We start from the raw sequence: 20,503 nt of genomic DNA, 5'->3' as shown, positions 1-20,503 counted from the left end.
AATTGGCATGTGATCGTGAAGCGCGCAAGTAACGTTCCTGTCGCAATACGCTGCGGGGTGAGTGGCCCCGTGTTAACGTTGGAGTTTACACTATTCTGCATTTTCTTTTTCTGAGACTACACTATTATACATTGACTAATGTTTATATTTATTTAATGATTCCAAAATAATTTTATTAAATTATCCAACAGAATTGGTAGATTGCAGTAGGCCTCGCGCTACGCTACACTCATGCAAGTTAATACTCAGTTGTAACGAGAGAAAAATAAAATCACACTTATTAACTTCGTTAGATTGTGTTAATATCCATTAAAAAATATTATTTTCCTAAATTATCATTCGATTAAATTAGACATCAAACATAAAAAATTTGTTAAAATATAGTTGAAAATAATCTCAATAAGATAAAATTAATTAAATTTTTTATATTTAAAAAAAAAGAAATTTTTGTTTATTTATACTAATAAAATTTTAATCTCATTTTGAAAAAAGTAAGATTTAGGACTCGTTGGATAATAATTATGCTAAGAGGCATATTTTTAAATTAATTGATAATATAAAAACTTTTATAATATTATTTTCGGTTTGAAAAATAAGTGAAAAAAATTCAATATGTGTTGGATTGAAATATAAGTAAATTTTAAGTAATTGTCTCCTATTTAATATTTAATGACAGTATTTTCAAAATATCATTAGTTTAATAAAAGTTTTACAATATTTTCAATAGTTTTTTTTTTGTCTTATACAATTAATATATTAGAAAACACAGTTAACCTTGTAGTGAGACTATCAAAATTAAATGCTTTAAGAAAAGTGATTGTTTTTCAAATTCAACTAACTTGTATATCAAGTTTTGTTGATGACTCAATAAACATACCTACTTTTAGCATGAAATGAGTGTGATCATTATTAATTTTGTTATTATTTATAAGACTCAATTAATTAATTCACAAATATTGAGAAAAATACTGAAATTTGTTTTAAATTTATATACTTTTCAAAAATATCATTATGATTAATGTTTTTCTCTCTTCTAAATTTATGTTAATGTAATCTCTCTCTTATTTAATTAGGGACATTTTAAGTCTAAAAATAAGTAATGCAATATAAATTGGATCTTATATAAATGAACAAAAAAGTTTAAATAATTGGATTTTATAAATAAGAATGAAAGTAATGATGGACATCACAATTAATTAGACGTTAAAAGGGAATTTAATAATAAAACAATCTTATGTTTTTTATAATTATGATCAACAAAATATTATCTTTTATTTCTTATATATAAGATCATAAATAATATTACTTTCTGCATCTTAAAATAAGTCTCCTTTTAAGTTATTTTACACAAATACATAAAAGTAATAAATAGATAATAATAAAGTATTAATTTTACAAAACTAATCTTATTACATAAATAAAATAGATGAATATTAATACTAGATTCAAAAACTAAAGTGATATTTATTAGGATTTTGAAATAAAAAATAATTAATGTTATATTGAAAAATCAAATTCAACATTTATTTTTAAAAAAATAATACTTGTTTTGGGACAGAAGCAATAACTAATTTTCTTAAGACAAATGTTAAACAGTGTCGTTTGGAAATTACCTAAAAAACCAAAAGAATAAAGATTTTTATTAGAGTGTGTAAAATTATATTATCATAATTTTTTTTTCACACTTTTCTATGAACTTTATAATAGATACTCTATTTTTTAAATCAATATCCCAAGAATAATAGTTAATAGAATTGTGTTATCAACATTGATTAGCAATATCCCTTTCTTAATGATGTGAATTAATTTTATCGTGCTTATATAGATGTCTACTGTTTATTTTGTGTTCTTATAATAATAATATAATAGTTTCTAAACTTGAGGCAAGATGAATGTGGTGCACGTGGATATAGGATAGAGAAAAGTAGTAACGGGGAGCGTGACCGTTTTGCTCCATTGAGCCCAGCCCGCCCACCTAGCTCGTTTCTGGCCAATGATGGCTATAAAACCTTTATTTGTACTTTTCCTCCTAATCCAGATAACTAACAACAATAATAACAATTATTATATTAAATTAAATGAAAATCTTCAAAAACTCAATTTATTTTATTTTTTATTATTAACTGAAATACATTAGTTTTCACATGTAACATCTATTAATATAAGAAATGTTAATAACATATTTTCTAACACATTTTTTTAAAATATTTTCTATTTATTAAAATTGATTAAAAATCATAATGTAATATATCATATATTTTATTTAATGAACATCTTTTATGTTTTATTTTCTAATAGGTTTTACCTAATAATAAGGTGAGTGTAATAGAATGAGTACATGCTTGAATAGAAGTTAAAAATATTGTGAGTGTATTTCAATGTAAATTCAACAAATAATAAGAAAATGAAAACAAAAACAAAAGTCTTGATTCTTTGATAAAAGTAATTTTACCTCAAAAGTATTTTTTTCATCCGAAAACCAAACATGTATCTAGTGTTAGGAGTATGTAGTAATCCAATTATTACTTTCACACGAGTTTGAGAAGAACATTGATGTCATTTATTGTGCTGGCTTGCTTCTTCGCAATAACCATAGATGCTCTTGTATGCAAATAGCAATGATGGTAGACACTCACAAGATACAACACAATAAAAGTGTGATAATGTATGTCACTTTGTCCATCGGATGATGGAGCTCAACAAGATGTGATTAATTATAAGAAAGTGAAAGATGAAATTTTCAGATTTTAATTGGGCCCTGTTGGTAGAGAGGCCTTTGCTTCCTGCACCACCCAAAAGACTCAAAACGTGGTGAGAGAAACGACGTGAGAGGGGCGTTAAAACCGGAAAGAGTGGGGGAACAAGAGGTGAAGGAAGAAGAGAAGGAGAATGACGGAAAGTTGCATCCGATCCGTCGTAGAAGCCATTCACTCCTCTCCTTTCCAAGCCGTTCTCCATCTCGCCGGTGGAGCTTCTCAGGTTCATTTCTCTCTCCTATTTGGTTGCACGCAGAGTGTTGAATTGAACGAAACAATAGTAATTGGACGTTATCAGGTGGTGGGTTCGTTGCTATCAGTTCCCGGTGCTTCGAATACTGTGCTCGAAGTTGTGGTTCCTTACTCTAAGATGTCTCTCATTCAGTTACTCGGAAAGGTCCCTTCCTTTTCATCTTATATACCAATCAGCTTTTCTGTTTCTTCTTCTCACTGGTTTTGTTCATGCAGATTCCATCCCAATTTTGTGGCCAACAGACTGCTGAAGATATGGCTTTATTGGCGTATAATCGCGCTCTTAAGCTCTCCAAGCCAGGTTCACTAATCGAATGCACCTTTGCCACTCAATTTTGTTTTTGTTATTGCCTAGTAATAATAATAATAATAACATGTGAAAGTTTATGTGTTGTGTGAAACATGGTACAAATGTTTTTACAATTTGGATGGATTGCAACTTTTGTGTGTGCGAGTGTGTGTGTTGTGCCAAAGGCAAACAACATGAACTAATGGGGTTTGCATTTGCCTGTTGATTAGGATCCCCGGCTGTTGGAGTGGGTTTCACTGGTTCTTTGGCCAGCAGTCGTCCAAAACTCGGGGAACACAGGTATTGTCTAAATTTGCCTTATCTATGAAAATGGTTCGTGAAACCTCACTATATTCAGTTGCAGCCTGCCAATTAAGCTTTTCAATGGGTTTCTTATATGCTTAACTTCTGAAAAGGTTACCGTTGGCATGTACATTGCGTAATTGCATTGGTATATACTGGTTTCAATCTCTCAGGCTTACTGCCAATGGGTTTTGGGATTTCCAATTTTGTTTGAACCTGTTATACCTCTGGTCCAGAGTTATTTACTTATTTCCTATTTGTGCCAAGAAATTCACATTTGCAAGGCAGTCTTGTGTGATTAACCTGGCACCACCTTATGAAACTACCCCGAAGATTGCTATAGCTGAATACTACTTCGATGAGAACATGGGTGCTCAAGTTTGTAATTCAATTTTGTAGAAAAACAGAGAAGTTGGATGGGAATTTAAGCAATTAGAAAACAAGCTGCTGGAACCTTTTTGGACAGCAATTAAAATTGATAACTAGCTTATTATTGGAGCTCATATAATGTTCTTTTTTATGTTCTCTTGCTATTACTTGTCCATGACTTCCCATGAAGATATATTTTTCCTAAAGTTGTATTAGTAGTAGAGGCCTGAGGGCAAGCATTGGCACAACAGCAGGGTTGCTGCCTAGCGACTTGGATATCATGTACTCAGAAAGCAGCCTTTCTGCTTGTGGTTGTAAGACTTTGTACACTTATATCCAATAATAAGCACCAGGTGAGCCTTGTGCATTCAGCAGCAATTTGTATCAGGCGTTGGTTTATATAAGGATACAAGAAACAAACTAAGCTCAACTACATATATGTGCATTACTTCTGCTTTTCAAGTTACCTCTGGATTTATTTGTCAATCTGAGTGCATCACTCTCTGGATCTCGTTAATTTGTCACATTTTCTTTAAAGAGGATCTTTCCATATTGCACAATTGTACTCTGCCTCTTCTCCTAAGTGTGATTTTTGGGGAAGACTAATCCCATGTGAACTTCTTTTACTTTTATGTTTATTTGTAGATTTTATATGTCAACAAGGACAGCCGACCAACTTTGGATATCAAGTGTGACCTTGACTAAGGTACTGTTATCCTAGTATTTTTTTCCATGTGTTACTATGAACTTGATGCTAATCATTTGATAATAGTATATATATATATATATATATATATATATATATATATATATATATATATATATTTGTCATTTTGTTTATGTAAAAAATTATATTTATTTATTTTGCAAACTGTTAAATTTTAGGGGCTTCGTACTCGAGAAGAAGAGGATAGAGTTTCTAGTCATCTTTTGATCAAGGTGTGTGGCAGGTTTGAAAAAATTGTGAATACTTTTGTTCTGCTATTTATTAGCACTCGAGTTTTTTCATCTGTTTTTTTTTCCTTTTGTAAGATTATTTATAAGAACATTGGAGATCTTGTAAAGTGAGAACAGGAATATTTGGAAGCAAAAATTTTGTGTATTCCTTACCACATAAAAAAAACTAACGTATTCCTTATGACATATTTGTTTTAAAATCTTACTTTGCTTTGGCTTTCTTTTTGCTCCATTTTCTGTTCTGGTTCTAGGCAATTGGAAATGCATGCAAAGTTCCCGGAGCATCTGTTTTGTTGTTGAGTGAGTCAGATGTATCTGATGAATGTGAAACACAATTCAATGAAGATCAACAGTTAGAACAACTTATAAATGGACAAATATGCTTTAAAATTTACCCATTTGAAAATGGTATGGTTAAACTTTTGAGCAGAAGCAATTTAGTAATTCAGTGACGTTTACATTCTACTTTCATATTGACAAATTTTTATCTTTTGGTTGCAGAGATATCAGCCGAAAGGAAAATAATAATGCCTGGTTCTTTCAATCCATTACATGATGGGCATCTGAAGCTTATGGATGTTGCTACTCGGTACATAAACTTATGTTATTTTGTAAAAATGCTCAAATATTTTTTATAGGTCAATGATAATCTAATGGACTAGTCACAACATGTATTTTTTCTTCTTCTAGGTTTTATTTTAATATGCTTGTTATAGATAATATGCCTTCCAAGGGGCTACTCTATTAATTTGCTTTTAGAATTTAGTCTTAAATATTCAATGATATTTATATTTGTTGATAACATTAAAGTTATTTATCAAAGTAGCTACTACTGGACTGGAGTAAAGAAATATTTTAACTTTGAAATTGACAATGAAGTATTCTCTTTAGAAGTTGACATCGTGTCAACACCATAATAATCAAATATCATATCTGATTGGGTAGTGAGTGTAAAATTTACATTATATCATAGAAATTTATAATTTTCTTTTGTACCAGATCTATTTTGAGAATCTAATTAGGATCAGATATCTATACGCATGATGATTTATTTAAACTTTGTTTCTTTTGTTCATAATTTTATTTCAATATTTCTCTAATTAAGAATACATTTATGCAGCATTTGTGGTGATGGGTATCCTTGCTTTGAAATATCGGCAGTCAATGCAGACAAACCTCCATTATCAGTGTCTCAGATCAAAGATCGCATCAAGCAATTTGAAAAAGTTGGTGAGGTTCTTTTTCACCATCCCAGATTCTATATAAACTTGCATTGGTCTTAAGTTCTAAATGCATGAGTTTCGTAAGTATCATTTCATCTACCAATTTATGAAGCGGGATCTGCTTCGATTTTTATATCCAAGAATAGGTTCTTACCTTCCTATTTGCACAGTGAATACTGAACGGGATTAACATGTTTTGTTTTAAGTTAAAAATTTTAGGATAAGCTCATATGACAATATCATACTTGGAGTTAAAGGCTATGTTTGGATTAATGCACAATAAGGAGTTCCAATGTATTAAATGAAGAAAGAAAAAAAATGTTGCTTCTAGAGTAAAAGTACTTTTGAGCTCTTCCAATTTTAATCCAAAAATGTACTAATACTTTTTCTGAGTACTTAGTATGTCGTTGTTTAATGTACCACCTAAAGTAGTAAATGATTTCTTCAATGGCAGGAAAGACGGTAATTATATCCAATCAGCCTTATTTTTATAAGAAGGCTGAACTTTTCCCAGGCAGTGCTTTTGTAATTGGGGCCGACACGGCAGTGAGGCTTATTAACGTATGGAATTACTTCTTGGATTAATTTTACATGGTTTTCACCATGTCATGTCCTGCACTTTTTTTAATACTTGTTGCTTCATTAGTTGTGTATGGCATGTTTCTGAGTGTTAGAATTATATATTAGTCTCTTAATTATCATTAGAGAGCAACTAGGGATTTGTTCATTATTACTTAGATTAGATTGGTTCTATGTAATTAATGTAGATCCTATTTGCTCATTATAAATAAAGGATTAGTGGGTTGTCCAAGAAACACAACATTATTACAGTACAACACTGTTACACTGAGGATGCAACTTCAGTTTCATTATAAATAAAGCTCAATCCCTGGTTACTTCTGGATCATGTCACTGTCCCTCATGATATTTTTGTATGTTATCTGTGGACAGTGCTTTTGCTGTTGTGGAAAAGCCCGTTTTATTCATTAGAATGTTATTTCAGTCTTTTCACAACACATATTACTTAGGCCATTTTTTTTATAGCTGAATGGAGTAGAGCAATCTGACTGTTATATTTATATGTTTCCCTATTCCATTGCTTATCAATCTGCAGCCCTGTGGTTTGTGTCATGACATTCATTAAGTGGACTGGTTTTTGTGAAACAAAATTATGTATTTATTTTAAGATTGTTTCCCACTATGTGTAGCTTTTGCACACTGAAATTGTTATTTCTCCTTAAAGATATGTTGAGTTAGATTGAGCCTATCATGATAGGGAATATTTCGGACAGATTGACTGATTTTGAATAAGGACCTATGTACCAGATTGGCCGCTTTAACTAGCTTATTAGGTTGTAACTTGGGGGGAAAGTACTCTCTACTAAAGAACAGAAACTTAGAAATGTTGTGAATATCCTTTTTGAAACAGTATAACTTAAGCAGTAAACATAATTATGATAATATTAAATTGCTTTCATTTTATTTTCTGTTTCCAAATATATGTACAGAAAATAGTTAAAGCAGCTTGTTGTTATTGTTTTCCTATGCAAAGTTTTAAAAATGAAAAACAAAATAAAACAATAAACTATTTTTTTTATTAAAAGTGAAAACAAAATATTCTCTCAAATCTGGCCAATAAGAAGAAATAAGAAATGTCTCATTCTCTTTTTCCCGTTTCTGCTGCTCTATTGTGGAAGTCAAGCCAAAAGTCTGACCAGTTCAGTACCTAAAATTCCCACGTTGTATTTTCTTTGTAGTTAAGAATAAGTGTACTTTTTCTTTTTGTTGCTTCAATAGATTTTATTAATTAGTATCTTCGTTACTCTTGCAGCCTGAATACTACGATGGTGACTACAACAAGATGCTGAAGATACTTGTTGGTTGTAAAGAAACAGGATGCACTTTCCTTGTGGGTGGTCGGAATGTTGATGGTGCTTTCAAGGTATTACTGCATAAGCAAAGAGCGTTTCTAATTGTGATATTCGTTTCCAAGTTCAGTGTTAGTGAGGCCATTTTGTGGTTCGATGGCAGGTTCTTGACGATATTGATGTTCCAAAAGAACTAAAAGACATGTTCGTCTCCATTCCAGCTGAACAGTTCCGCATGGATATATCCTCCACTGAAATAAGAAATAGAAGTGGGATGTAAATAATTTCATGGCTAAAGGTCAATGTTTAATCTAGGATGAAATCACTAACACTTAAAAAAAAAAGGGTTTATATTTTTTGAACTATCTTTGTCAGACAAGTATTGAATAGTCATGCTCATGCATAAGACACGACACTTAAAATCCGAAGGCGAGATGTGTCTGTATAGTGTCCATCCTCCGTAGTTTTGGTTTTAGTGTAAAAGACAAAGAATGTCTCTGCAACGTTGATTAAAAGAGTGAAGGATGATTTAGATACGACGCTTTTTAGTTAGGGTTTGAGAACATACTTTGTGAGTGTTAATCGAAAAACGTACCTATGTAGATGAAGTGAGTGTTTAGACCAACAATGACAAAATTGTTTTTTAACGGAATTAATTTTGATTGTTTTAAAATGATTTCATTTATGTTTAAAATATTTTTATTATAAAAGTATGTTGATAGTAAAATTTAGTATTATTATAAATTATTTTGTTTTGACGTAAAAGTTATTTAAAATTATTTTAATTTAATTAATTTTAGATTCATAATCAATTTCTTAATATAAAAGTAAAAAATTATTTAAAATTATGTTAGTATTTTAATGTAATTTTAGAAAATTCAACTAAACATGTACAAAGAACTGTATGCGAAAGTGAGTGTGAAACTGCATTTTGAAGGTACCACACGAATCGACGATTGTATTTAGGGACGGAACTTTGTTTGGGTGGGAGAATGTAAAAGTTTAGTTTAATTATATATGGATTTGATGCTTAAGGCCCAATATTAGAGGGGGGCAAATTTTAATTTTAACTGTAAATGTTGGAGACTTTTCATATTCTGGGGGGAGCGGCTGCCACCCCCTATATACTTCCGCTAGTTCCATCTTTGATTGTGCTGATGAGTTAGTTCTCAAAGGAAGATGAGTGAATGAAGCCGGGAATTGGCCTTGAGAAGTGAGAAATATGAGCTAAATAAATGAATATATAATGTATATTAATGAATAAATATAGACATAAAGAAATAAATATATAGTTAGATAAATGAATAGATAAAATAAAATAAATGTAAATGAAAACTCAACTCCACCTCCAAAAATCTTATTAGTTTATTCAACTTTAAATGTTGAATAAACTGATAAGATTTTTTTTTATATTATATTAAATTAATAAAATGATACATTACCAAAGGTCATACAGAATCCAATGAATGTAATTCAATCAACAACAACACATATTGAGTTTACAGAAAAAAACTTGAGTTTGATCCTTTTAGAATATACTATTGACAAAAGATGATAAACTTTAAGTGTCAAAAATCTAATTTTAACTTGTTAACTTAATTAGAACAAGTTAAAATTTTAATTTTTGAAATAATCAACACAATAGCTACTAATTTCTTTTCATAAATGTGCTTTATAAGATGTGGTGAGATAGAAAATAAGTATTTCTCTTGGTGAAAAATTTAAATTGCATTTATTCTCCTTGTGAGAAAATAATCCATTCAAACTGTAATTGAAAACTCAACTCCACCTTTTCGCTTCCCCGAATCCAACTGTTAGTTCCGGTTTTGTTTGTCCATTCTCTAATTAAAAAATAATATATATATATATATATATATATATATACATATATATATATATATATATATTTTTTTTTTTCTCTTTTAAATGGTACGTATAATTCCTCTTTCGTTTGTTATTCTTTACGTTAAAAAATAAATATTTTTCATTAAGGAATAAAGAAGGAATAAAAAAAAGGCATGGTGACTTGATTAGATTTCACGCATTTACTTAGGATCGTACAATCAATCATTTAATTTCATAGCATCCTATACTATTTTGACTAGAGCGAAAAAAACACAAGCTAGCATGTGCCAAATAGATACTCTCTGGTCTCGTTAGTTAGTTCCTTTCCTTCACACATGATCACCGGTGTACGTGCCTCAACCACCGCAGCCTCCGCCACACCCGGCGGCGCAGGCAGAACCACCATAGTTGTTGTCTTGGGAGGCTTTTTTGGAGTTCTTGGGCACTCCATCTGCACAGAAGAAGATGATGGTTGTAAGAAGAGAAAGTGTCACACATAACACAAAAACAAGACCTCCAATTCCAAACTCTTCACCACTCTTCACTACTCCCATCTCTTTCAATTGCCTCGCCATCTTGTGGCTCTAAGCTTCTGATCTGTGGCAAAGATAAAGAGATGGTGTTAGCTACAAATGGTTACTGTCCTTTAGGGCCACGAAAAGGTGACGTGGAACAGTGTCATGGTACAAGGAAAATAAAAACAACATGTGAATGTGAATGGTTCTAAGACTTTCAATAATCTTATTTTTCCTCACTTTGTCTTCTTTTTTAATTATACTATTTCTTTTATTTTCTCTTCCTTTACCTCTATACATCCAGAGTAGAATAATTAATCTGAAATTCTATATTACTAATTAACGTTTTCTCTAAAATATGGTGGATTGAAGTAGAAAAATGAGAGACAAAAATTAGAAAAATAAATATAGCAAGTGATATAGAGAAAAAAAAAGTAATATAAGTAGATGATTATAATTCTTCAAAAAGCAGTCGACCGATTAACTTGAATATTGATTGATTCCTTCGCTTTTTAAGGCCTGACACCACATCCTAACCCAAAACCTTAAAGCTCAAGTTTATGAGTCTTCTCCCCACTTATATCCGAAGTGAGACTTCACCTCCACACCCTAACCCAAAACCTTAAGGCTCAAGTTTATGAGTCTTCTCCCCACTTATATGGTACTCAACCTTTTCACTTCTATCCGATAGACTTCACCTCACAATTGTAATCCAAATTGTTAATGAGCTTAGTCCTAATCTTATCCTTAAATTTACAAATTAGGATGTCACTCCCATAGAATTTAGTCCTTGCGTTGAGGCCAAAATGTGACGTAAAGCTGTAGATGGTTGGATTGATTTTCTGATTGTGTATAAAAAAATATTTTATTTAGAGTTAAATTTTATTTTGGTGATCTGAGGTTAATCTTATAGTTTCCGGTTATCAAGATATAACTTACTTCCAGGAAAAAAAATTGCCGCGAGAAAACTAAAATTTTCTCGTTCGTTCAGCTTCTTTACTTTTTCTATATTAAAATAATTGTAGTTTAATATTTTGAATTAGTATTAAGAAATTTGCTATGCTTTTAATTTCTGAAACAAGAGTTATTACATTCACATATCAATTTTTTAGTTGACACGTTTATGTCATATAAACATTTTAGTTGATTTGTTACCTCTATACTTTCATCAAATGGCGTCCTCCTATGAGGTTAGGAGTTTCTTTATATTTGGAATACGGTTATTTTGTTTAAATTTATTTGTTGAAATAAATATTTATTTTAATAAAATAATTTTTTTATCTGTTTATTATTTGTCTAAACTATTTCGGCTAAAAATAATTATTTTTTTGTTTATTTTAAGAAGCAAATGTTATCTGTTTCTTAAGAATACTTATTTTAAAATTATATTTTTTAAGTTTAAAAAACTCACCCATAGTTTCAAAACTGTCTTTCTTAATACTGTTATTTTTTTCATTTAAAAACGTTTTCCATCACTCTCTTTACTACTGTTAATTTTTTCATTTAAAATAGTAAAGTAATCTTAAAATATTTTTCCATTCTTTCTTAATAATTTTTTTGTACAGTATACTACTTTTCTTCCTATATACTACTTTCATTCTTATGTATAATGCCACTCTGACTAATTCACAAAAATTAAAAAAGTTTGTTAATTTAGTTAGGAGGATTAAATTTGTTAACTCAACTCAAACTATTCATTTTAACTTTAGCTGTATAATTGATCTTTTTAACTACTTGTGCCTTTCAATTTACCTTTCTTTTATCTTTATATATAAATTACTATTTTAGCTTATGCAATGTACATGATAAATATTGAGTCTTATATAATTTAAATTTGTAATAAACATATTTTTAAATATATACTTTGTTTTGCAGTTAAAATTCATAATAATATTTTTAATAAAAATTGTATTGTGAATTTACGATAAACATATTGAAATTAATAAAAGGTTAATTGATAACATTTATTAAAAATATTGAAATTCAATTTAAAAATAAAAATGAAAAATTTAAACAAACAATTGATTGAGAAAACTAACTATATGAATTTAATAAAGGTAATGAAAGTGGGTTGAGAAAGAAATATTTTGTGCTAGTTATTAAATCAAATTAAATTTGAGAAATAAATATATGAAAGGAATAAAAAAAGATAAATGCTTAATATATAAGATTCTGATAAGACATATGAATCAATGAGAATTAGAGTAATTCTTTTTAAAAAAAAACGAATTATAGTAATTCTTAAAAGTCCTCATTTGAGAATAACTCCCAAAATAGTTTTTTTCAAGAATAATTTCTAAAAATACTCTAATTCAAGTACCATGATTCAAATTTATAACATAGAAGTGAATTAGATTTCAATAGTTTTTTCTAAAAAATATCCAAGTTAAAAATAATTATATCACTATTAAATTATTTATTATAAATCTAAAATGTAATTTATATATCAAATATTTATAAATTTTACTTGTAATATGATTCATATATTTAAAAGTATTTATTTATTATAAATTTTAATTATATAAATATTTATCCTATAAAATGTAAAAGCTAAGATACTAGTATCAAATATTAATCTCATGACAAGCTACTAAGGGAGTTTAACTAATTAATTGAACAAAACTGCATTAATTATTATCAATTTCTTAAAAGTTACGTAAAATTATAAATTTAATCTCTTTATTTATCTTAAATTTTGATTTTGATTTTCCTTTTAATTTATTTACTGGTCTCCATTTATGCCCAATCCAGTAGATTCAGTCTCGAAGTCCAGAATGGTACGTTATATGTTATTCAAGTCCAGAATGTTATTAAACATGTCATAGGACCATAAAATAGGGACGTCATTTTAACCATCTGTGCTATTTTTCTGGGAAAGAAAAAGAAAAAAGAAAAGAAAATAAACACAGCATGAATTCAACTGAGGAATGCGTGAGCAAGGTTGCAGTGCTGAGAGTATCCTCCTTCTCCACAATGCAGAATGCAATCTCAACCTTTGGAGACTCTTTCAACCTCATTTCCAAACCCACCACTCCTACACATTGCAACAAGCTTAAACCCTAGCTTTTGCTCAAAAAGGGTCAACAACTTGATCCTGTTGTGTCAGCGGCACCCACCACCAGCTTCAACCTTTCTGGGTTTTGAGCTGATTTCGGAATCTGGATATCAGAGGAATGCAGGTTTGGTCTCTCAATGCCTCTCAAATTGTAAGCTTTGGATGTGCTTTCAGTTATACTGAGTTCAGTGCATATTTGAGATCTGTTTAGAAACTCACATCACTGCACACCAGGTGTTCGCCAAAAGTTTCAGTGATCAAGCTTTCTATTGTGTCTGAAGCTTCCAGAGTGGTGTTTCTGTGAGTTTTTCTGGGTAGCTGATGGATAGTTAGAAGGGAAAAAAAGAGAAGACAGAATTCTCTGAAGGGGTGAGTGGTGAAGTAACAAACAGAAAAGGAAATTAAACCAAAAAATTTCGACACATGGTTAAAATGAGTCACTTATCTATTGTTCAATCACAACATAACATGTGACGGTTAATGTTCACGATTAATGTTCATTAGTAACTATTAATGTTGACTTCGGGATTGAATTTACATGATTAAACATAAACGAGAGACTAAATTCGTGAATAAATTTAAATAAAAAGTAAAATCGAAATCAGAGATAAATAAGAAACCAAATTTACAATTTTGAATAAAAATATAATGAGATTCTTACAAATAAAAAAAAAAAAAAAAAACTCTCGTGAGAGGCTTATGGGTCTACTTGTACCAATGCAAAAGGGAGATGGCGTTTGGTGATTCCTAACCAACCTATTTCGATAGTCTTGGAGGTGGCCTGCATGGGGAGCCATCTTTCACAGATAGTGGTTCTACCCTATCGTATCCTACCTACCAATCAATGCATGGATCGTTTACAGCTTCAGGTATATTAGCTGTAACGGTAATTTACAGCCTAATAAGGCTTAAACGAATTTAATTTACATTCAAACTCATTTACTTATATTAAAATATATATATATATATTTCAAAAACTTTTTCTATTTTTTTAAAAAAGACATTCTGATCTAGCTGGTGAATTATTTTGGCCAAACTATAATAAAAGATTTTACAAACGAAAATAAAAAGTTTGCAAACCAATCCATGAGTTGGCCTATTTAACTGAGAGCTTAAATGAGTTTGTTAAACATTGGGAAATTTAAATTTAGGCCTACAAAAATTGCTCCATTTAACTGCAATTTAGTGCAAATTGGCTAAATCTGTAAACTCAACGCTGTTATTTTGGTTTGAGACCACAAATATCTTCAATGAGAAACAATCATGCTTGAGTAAAGTAGAACTATTGTAAGTAATGGAGTCATGGCAGCTAATTGCCTAGTTTGAGGCTATTTAGCTGTGGTAGGTCTAGGGCCTAAATCTTTGTTAAAAAAAAAAGACACAAAAACAAAGAATTAGTAGTATTTATTGTGAAAATCAGAAGGCATAACAAAAGTATACGGACGGCATAATTTTACAAATCCAATAAAACCTAAGGACACGCATTTGTCTTACTATAGTACTCTTGCATTAAAATCTGTATAGTTTCGTAACTGACTTCTTCCTAACTAACTAGCCCAACAACAATTAATTGCATTAGAAGTGAACTACAAAATCTGAGAGCAATCTATTGACACAAAAACTGAGACAAAACTTCTCTGCAACGTTAGGACTATAAATTCAGAAATCACCACCTCGGAAAAACATTTATATTACCACAGTCCACAGCTCTCGGCCCCCAATTAATTGTACGAGCAATTGCTAAAAGAAAGAAAAGCACCACTCACTGAAATTTGTGTACATTATGAAGAAAGCTGACGAAAAAAGAAGCGGCAGAATTCATGACCCCCCTCAATGCCAACAAGAGATGTTACTTGATACAGTACATTCACAATCCTAGCATTCATTTTCCCAATCTTATCATACATCAAAATGGCCCGAATCAATAGTGAAGAAAAGAAACAATAAATACAATACCCCATGTAATTCACTACTTTCAAAACAACCTATTGGTAGTTGTAACATCGTTGGGATATCAATAAATGAAGGCAAGTAGGCCAGAAAATAAAAATAGATCACGAAATCTAACACAAGATAGATATCCCACCATAGTATAGAAAAATAGTACCACATTGTAGCCAAATAGTGTGTGTGTGCGTGTGCTACACATTAGAAAGACCTTAATGAGAAGCTGGTTGCAAAATTCTAGCAGAGTGCTCAGAAGCATTGGCAAGGCCTTGCAACATTCTCAAAATCTCACTTGTGTCTTCCAAATAATACTTGGCCTTGCTAGGTTTCTGGCCAACAGTGCATGGGAACACTTCAGCAACTGGAGATAGGGTTGCCTTTGCATTCATGATTACCCCAAACATGTCCTCGTCTGATCTGTCATCTCCAATGCATAGAACAAAATCTGGAATCACTCCCCTTTGTTGCATTGTTAAGAGAAGACGTTCTGCTACGATTCCCTTACTCACACCCTGCACCGAAAGATGAAAAACAAGAGGAAATAGTCAACCCAACCACATTTCATGACCAAATATTAGAACTAATTCCTGTGATCTACACAAGTTCTTTAGAAGGTATCCAATCCCAAATGCATTCCAAATTTCCAATAGTTTTGAACAGAATATTATGTAACAAACAGCAGTCAACTATACAAAACAGAGAATATAATAGGGTTGTCAAAACATGGTTCTGGGCCAGTTATGAGCACCACTACAATTAAATCTCCTTCAAGGTCCAAATCCAAAGATCCTTTCTGATTAAAGAGGCCACACAAGTCATGTCTATAAGATGCATATAAAGTATAAACTTCTTCAAGCAAATATGACTAACCTAAAAATAGATAAAAAGTGGAAAGTTTTTCTTTTACTGACCTGAGGTTTTACTTCCACAATGTTTGGACTACTCTTAACAGAAACAGGCTCATTGGCAAGAACACTTTCCAGATGATCAAAAAGCTCTTTAGCTTGGCATGAACCAAAGTCCCGGTCTGCATACTCGTAATTCCAAACTAGAGCACTTTCTTTGGCATCTATGTTAGAACCATCAGTTGTTTCCATATATAACTGCATAACCGGCTCAGCAATCTGTTTCCACTCAAAATCGGGTACTGGAACACAAGTTTCCCATTCTGCATTTTGATTTGTCCTGGACAAAAAAAGATAAACTTCAGCTTAAGTACATGAGCAAGCTCTGCAAGGAAAAGTATTTTTCCTCAACATTCTCTCATACATAAAATGAAAGTGAGTTTATTTTGCTGTTAATGATAAAAAAAAATCCAAATATGATCTCTCAATCCCATCAAATTTGGGACAAAGAATCAAATTCCATCATTCTTAAAATTAATAAAATAAACAAGTAAAAAAACCATTAACATGATTTGCAGTAACCACAAACTCTTCCTGTTCCTAACACACAAGGAAAGAGGATATACCTCACAAAATAACCATGCTCTGCAGCGATTCCCATCCTTTCACAAGAAGAAAACCATTCAGTAAGAGTCTTTCTCTCCCTTCCACTTACAATGAAAACATGATTCTTGGTGTCCCTGCACAAGATGTTCAAGATGCTAACGGCTTCAGCATTAGGCGTTGTACTCATCGACCCAGGCTGCACCATAGTGCCATCATAATCCAAAAGAATTGCTCGGTGCTTGGTCCTCTTATAAGCTGAAACAATATGTTCCACAGATAGCTTTCTAAAGTTTGGATCCAAAGCAATCACTCGGAAGCCTAAACCAAAACCAATTCCCCAGCATCTCCTCCTCAGATGATCTCTACATGCCCTTTCCAGATCCTGCAAGAAGCTACGTGCCCAATAAGCAACATCATGTGTACTGACATATCTATAATGCTTCTCATGCCGCATCTGCTTTTCAGCCTCTGGGACCATCAATGCAGAATCCATAGCTTCAGCGACAGAATCAATGTTCCATGGATTCACTCGAATTGCCCCACTTAATGAAGGGGAGCAGCCAATAAACTCAGACACCACCAGCATACTCCTCTTTTGAGTAAGCGGGTCTGTCCCTAAAATCTCATCTATCTTCTCACTTCCTTGCCTACAAATGATATATTCATAAGGTATAAGGTTCATGCCATCTCTCACTGCTGTAACAAGGCAACATTCTGCAATCACATAATAAGCAATTCGCTCATAACTCTGAAGTGGTGTATCAATCAAGACTACAGGTGTGTATCCAGGCCTTCCAAATGTATTATTTATCCTCTTCACCGTGGCATAAGTTTCACTTTGTACCTCCTGCACATCTTTTCCGCGACCTCTTGCAGGGTTAGCAATTTGGACCAGAACAACTCTGCCCCTCTTATCAGGATGTTGTAAAAGCAATTGTTCCATGGCCAAAAGTTTTAAGCTGATTCCTTTGAATATATCCATGTCATCGACCCCAAGCAGCACAGTCTGATCTCTGAACTGTTTTTTTAACTCCGCAACCTTGCTTTCTGTCTCGGGATGACTCATGACTGATTGGAGCTGACCTATGTGAATACCAACAGGAAGAATCTTAATGCTTACAGTTCTTCCATAGTACTCAAGGCCAATGTAGCCACGCTTGGATTGGTAAGAAATCCCAAGCATTCTACTGCAACAGGAGAGGAAATGCCTGGCATAATCAAATGTATGAAACCCAATAAGGTCCGAATTCAGAAGAGCTCTAAGAAGTTCATCCCTAACAGGAAGAGTTCGGTATATCTCAGACGAAGGAAATGGACTATGGAGGAAGAATCCTAGCCTCACCCTGTTAAATCTCTTTCTCAAAAATGTTGGAAGTACCATCAAATGGTAGTCATGAACCCACACAAAGTCATCATCAGGGCTAATGACTTCCATCACTTTATCCGCAAATATCTTGTTCACAGAGAGATAAGCTTGCCAAAGGGACCTATCAAAACGACCGCCAAGATCAGGTGACAGTGGAAGCATGTAGTGAAACAAAGGCCATAGATGTTGTTTGCAGAATCCATGATAGAATTTACTAAAAAGCTCAGGAGGGAGGAACGTTGGCACGCATTTGAAAGTGTCAAGCAAGTACTGAGCAACATCATCTTGCTCACTTGGCTCAATCTCTTCTTTAAGACAACCAATATATATAGTTTCCACATCATCCCCAAGACCATCTTTCAGCTGTAAAAGAAGTGAATCCTCATCCCATGTGAACTCCCAAGTACCATTGTCTTTTCTGTGTGCCTTTAATGGAAGCTGGTTACCAACAATGATCATCCTCTCTTGAGAGACTGAGGATGGAGTATCAGAGCAAACACTGTTGCTGGTCTCATCATCTAGTTCAGACAGTACTCCAGCAACAGTTGCCACTCGAGGGAGCCTTTTCTTCTCACGGCCGAAAGTTGGGGAGCCACAAGAAGTAAGATCTAACAAGTTAGAATATGATCTTGAAACCATTTTGATGATGGTCAAATGATGAGCTTTGGTGGACAAGATGCAGAAGCAGGCTTATATTAATTGTTCACTTCACAGTCCTTCAAACAGCCATAATAAGGATGAAATTTCAGAAATCTGAAAACAAATTAAATGTCATTTATAGCACGAAACTAATAAGTCCAGCAGAATCAATATAACCTAATGTTACATTACAACAAAGGTCCATAACAAAAATTTGATATGTTTTCTTTACACCTCAGGATTTCAAAAAATTCAGGTTTCGCACATAGTACTCATGAGAAAAGAGCAGAGAGGGAGATAAATATAAAATCTCACTAGAACCCCTTCAGCTGGGACAGACAATAGTTGTGTACTTTAATGACAAATTATGTTTCGAAGAATACCGCGTTCAACCAAAAAGGCAACCATAACAACAATTTGAGAAAATCCTAAAAATGGAGAACATTTGAATCTGTTAATAGAATTATTAATAATACCACCTACCAAAAGGAAAAAATGCATCCACTAACACTGAGAATTGGAGCAACGTTTCAGGAAGGCTGCGTGAACACTTAAATGGATCCAAACACCAAGATATATAAAAATGCTCGATTAGCCCATCTTCCTTTGATGAACGAAGAAGCTCAAGAGAGGCCAAACCAGCGTTGAATGAACAGAAGAGCAAGAAAGGAAGAAACTTTACACAACAGCAATGAAGAAAAATCCTACCCTTTGAAAACAACAAGCAAAAGAGAGGTGGTGAGTGGTGTGAGTTAAGATATGAGAGACAGACACCAAAAGATTCTTCTTTTCTTTCTCTTCTCAGTCACACACAAAAACACTCACCTGAGTGAGCAATGGTGTCAACTGGGAATCCCTTTTTCTCTTACCAAACCAGAAAATTCATAGTGATATTTTTTGCCTATTACACCCAACTAACGACAAATTGGGATGTCTTTATACAAAGAATTTGATTCTCTCCTCCCCTCAAACACACGCACACGCACACACTCTCACTATGTGTGAATGTCTCTATCTCAGTGATGTGTGATGACATGACTACCCCGAAACAGTGAACTCCAACATCCTTAACCACGGTTAGTTTTTTCTAAATGAAAGATTAACTCCACCAAACCCTCCTCAAATGTGACGGTGGTGCTTCACTGCCACCACTAAGACATGCTTAATGCACACTAAAGCGCGTGTAATCATATCTCCATTCAATTTTTTTTTTCCTTCCAGTTCCAGCATATATTCCCTTGTCATTCTCTTGTGTGCAAAGTGGGCTTGTCTGGTTTTTTAGGTTCAAATATATTCTAACTAACTCGTGAAATTAATTTAACGCAAAGTAGTGTTTAATTTTCTTAAATTGTGATTTGGACATGGTTAATGCCTGCTTGAACATAATTAATTTTATCATTGTTTCCGGTGAGAATCACATAGGGATAACTCATGTACTCCTTTGTGCATATTGTTTCGAAAATATTTGAATAATTTCATTTTTAAATTGATTTTAGTAAATTTTCTAACAACATTCCTGTTAAAAGTTGTTTTATAGAATTCCTTAAATTAAGAACTAACTCTTATATAATCTTACCAATGGAGAAATTCACGGTTTAATTCTTAAAAATTATAAGATCATCTATTTTTAACTTTTTAACAATTTTACTTTTATAAAGAAAATTTATT

The 20,503-nt window shown here is 32.2% G+C and overlaps 2 protein-coding genes and 1 long non-coding RNA gene across 7 annotated transcripts; 2 read left to right on the top strand and 1 right to left on the bottom strand.

Moving 5' to 3' along the window:
* Window positions 1-2,831: 2,831 nt before the first annotated feature.
* Window positions 2,832-8,553, top strand: LOC100783332 (putative nucleotidyl transferase). The gene is made up of 12 exons (NM_001255864.3): window positions 2,832-2,979; window positions 3,055-3,153; window positions 3,225-3,309; window positions 3,528-3,597; window positions 4,615-4,675; window positions 4,855-4,908; window positions 5,178-5,334; window positions 5,428-5,515; window positions 6,047-6,156; window positions 6,604-6,710; window positions 7,981-8,091; window positions 8,181-8,553. The coding sequence occupies exons 1-12, from the start codon at window positions 2,890-2,892 to the stop codon at window positions 8,295-8,297; spliced, it is 1,149 nt and encodes a 382-aa protein (NP_001242793.2). The 5' UTR covers window positions 2,832-2,889; the 3' UTR covers window positions 8,298-8,553.
* Window positions 8,554-13,123: 4,570 nt separating this feature from the next.
* LOC121174287 (uncharacterized) lies at window positions 13,124-13,952 on the top strand. The gene is made up of 2 exons (XR_005890277.1): window positions 13,124-13,556; window positions 13,667-13,952. It is a non-coding gene; the product is annotated as an uncharacterized lncRNA (long non-coding RNA).
* Window positions 13,953-15,194: 1,242 nt separating this feature from the next.
* Window positions 15,195-20,031, bottom strand: LOC100782799 (alpha,alpha-trehalose-phosphate synthase [UDP-forming] 5). Of its 5 annotated transcripts, none has more exons than XM_041013254.1 (5): window positions 19,661-20,031; window positions 19,319-19,544; window positions 16,851-18,912; window positions 16,291-16,564; window positions 15,195-15,891 (listed from the first exon to the last, which is right to left on the bottom strand). In XM_041013254.1, exons 3-5 carry the CDS (start codon window positions 18,833-18,835, stop codon window positions 15,592-15,594), a joined length of 2,559 nt encoding a protein of 852 aa, XP_040869188.1. In that variant the 5' UTR covers window positions 18,836-18,912; window positions 19,319-19,544; window positions 19,661-20,031; the 3' UTR covers window positions 15,195-15,591. The 5 variants fall into 5 exon arrangements, with proteins under 5 accessions (XP_040869188.1, XP_006605933.1, XP_006605934.1 ...); XM_006605870.4 differs by having other exon boundaries at window positions 16,851-18,949; window positions 19,661-20,007; XM_006605871.4 differs by having other exon boundaries at window positions 16,851-18,949; window positions 19,319-19,539; window positions 19,661-20,007.
* Between the last annotated feature and the right edge of the window lie 472 nt (window positions 20,032-20,503).

Source organism: Glycine max, chromosome 20 (genome assembly GCF_000004515.6).
Source record: "Glycine max cultivar Williams 82 chromosome 20, Glycine_max_v4.0, whole genome shotgun sequence".
Taxonomy (NCBI): domain Eukaryota; kingdom Viridiplantae; phylum Streptophyta; class Magnoliopsida; order Fabales; family Fabaceae; genus Glycine; species Glycine max.
This window is presented reverse-complemented; position numbering and strand designations above follow the sequence as displayed.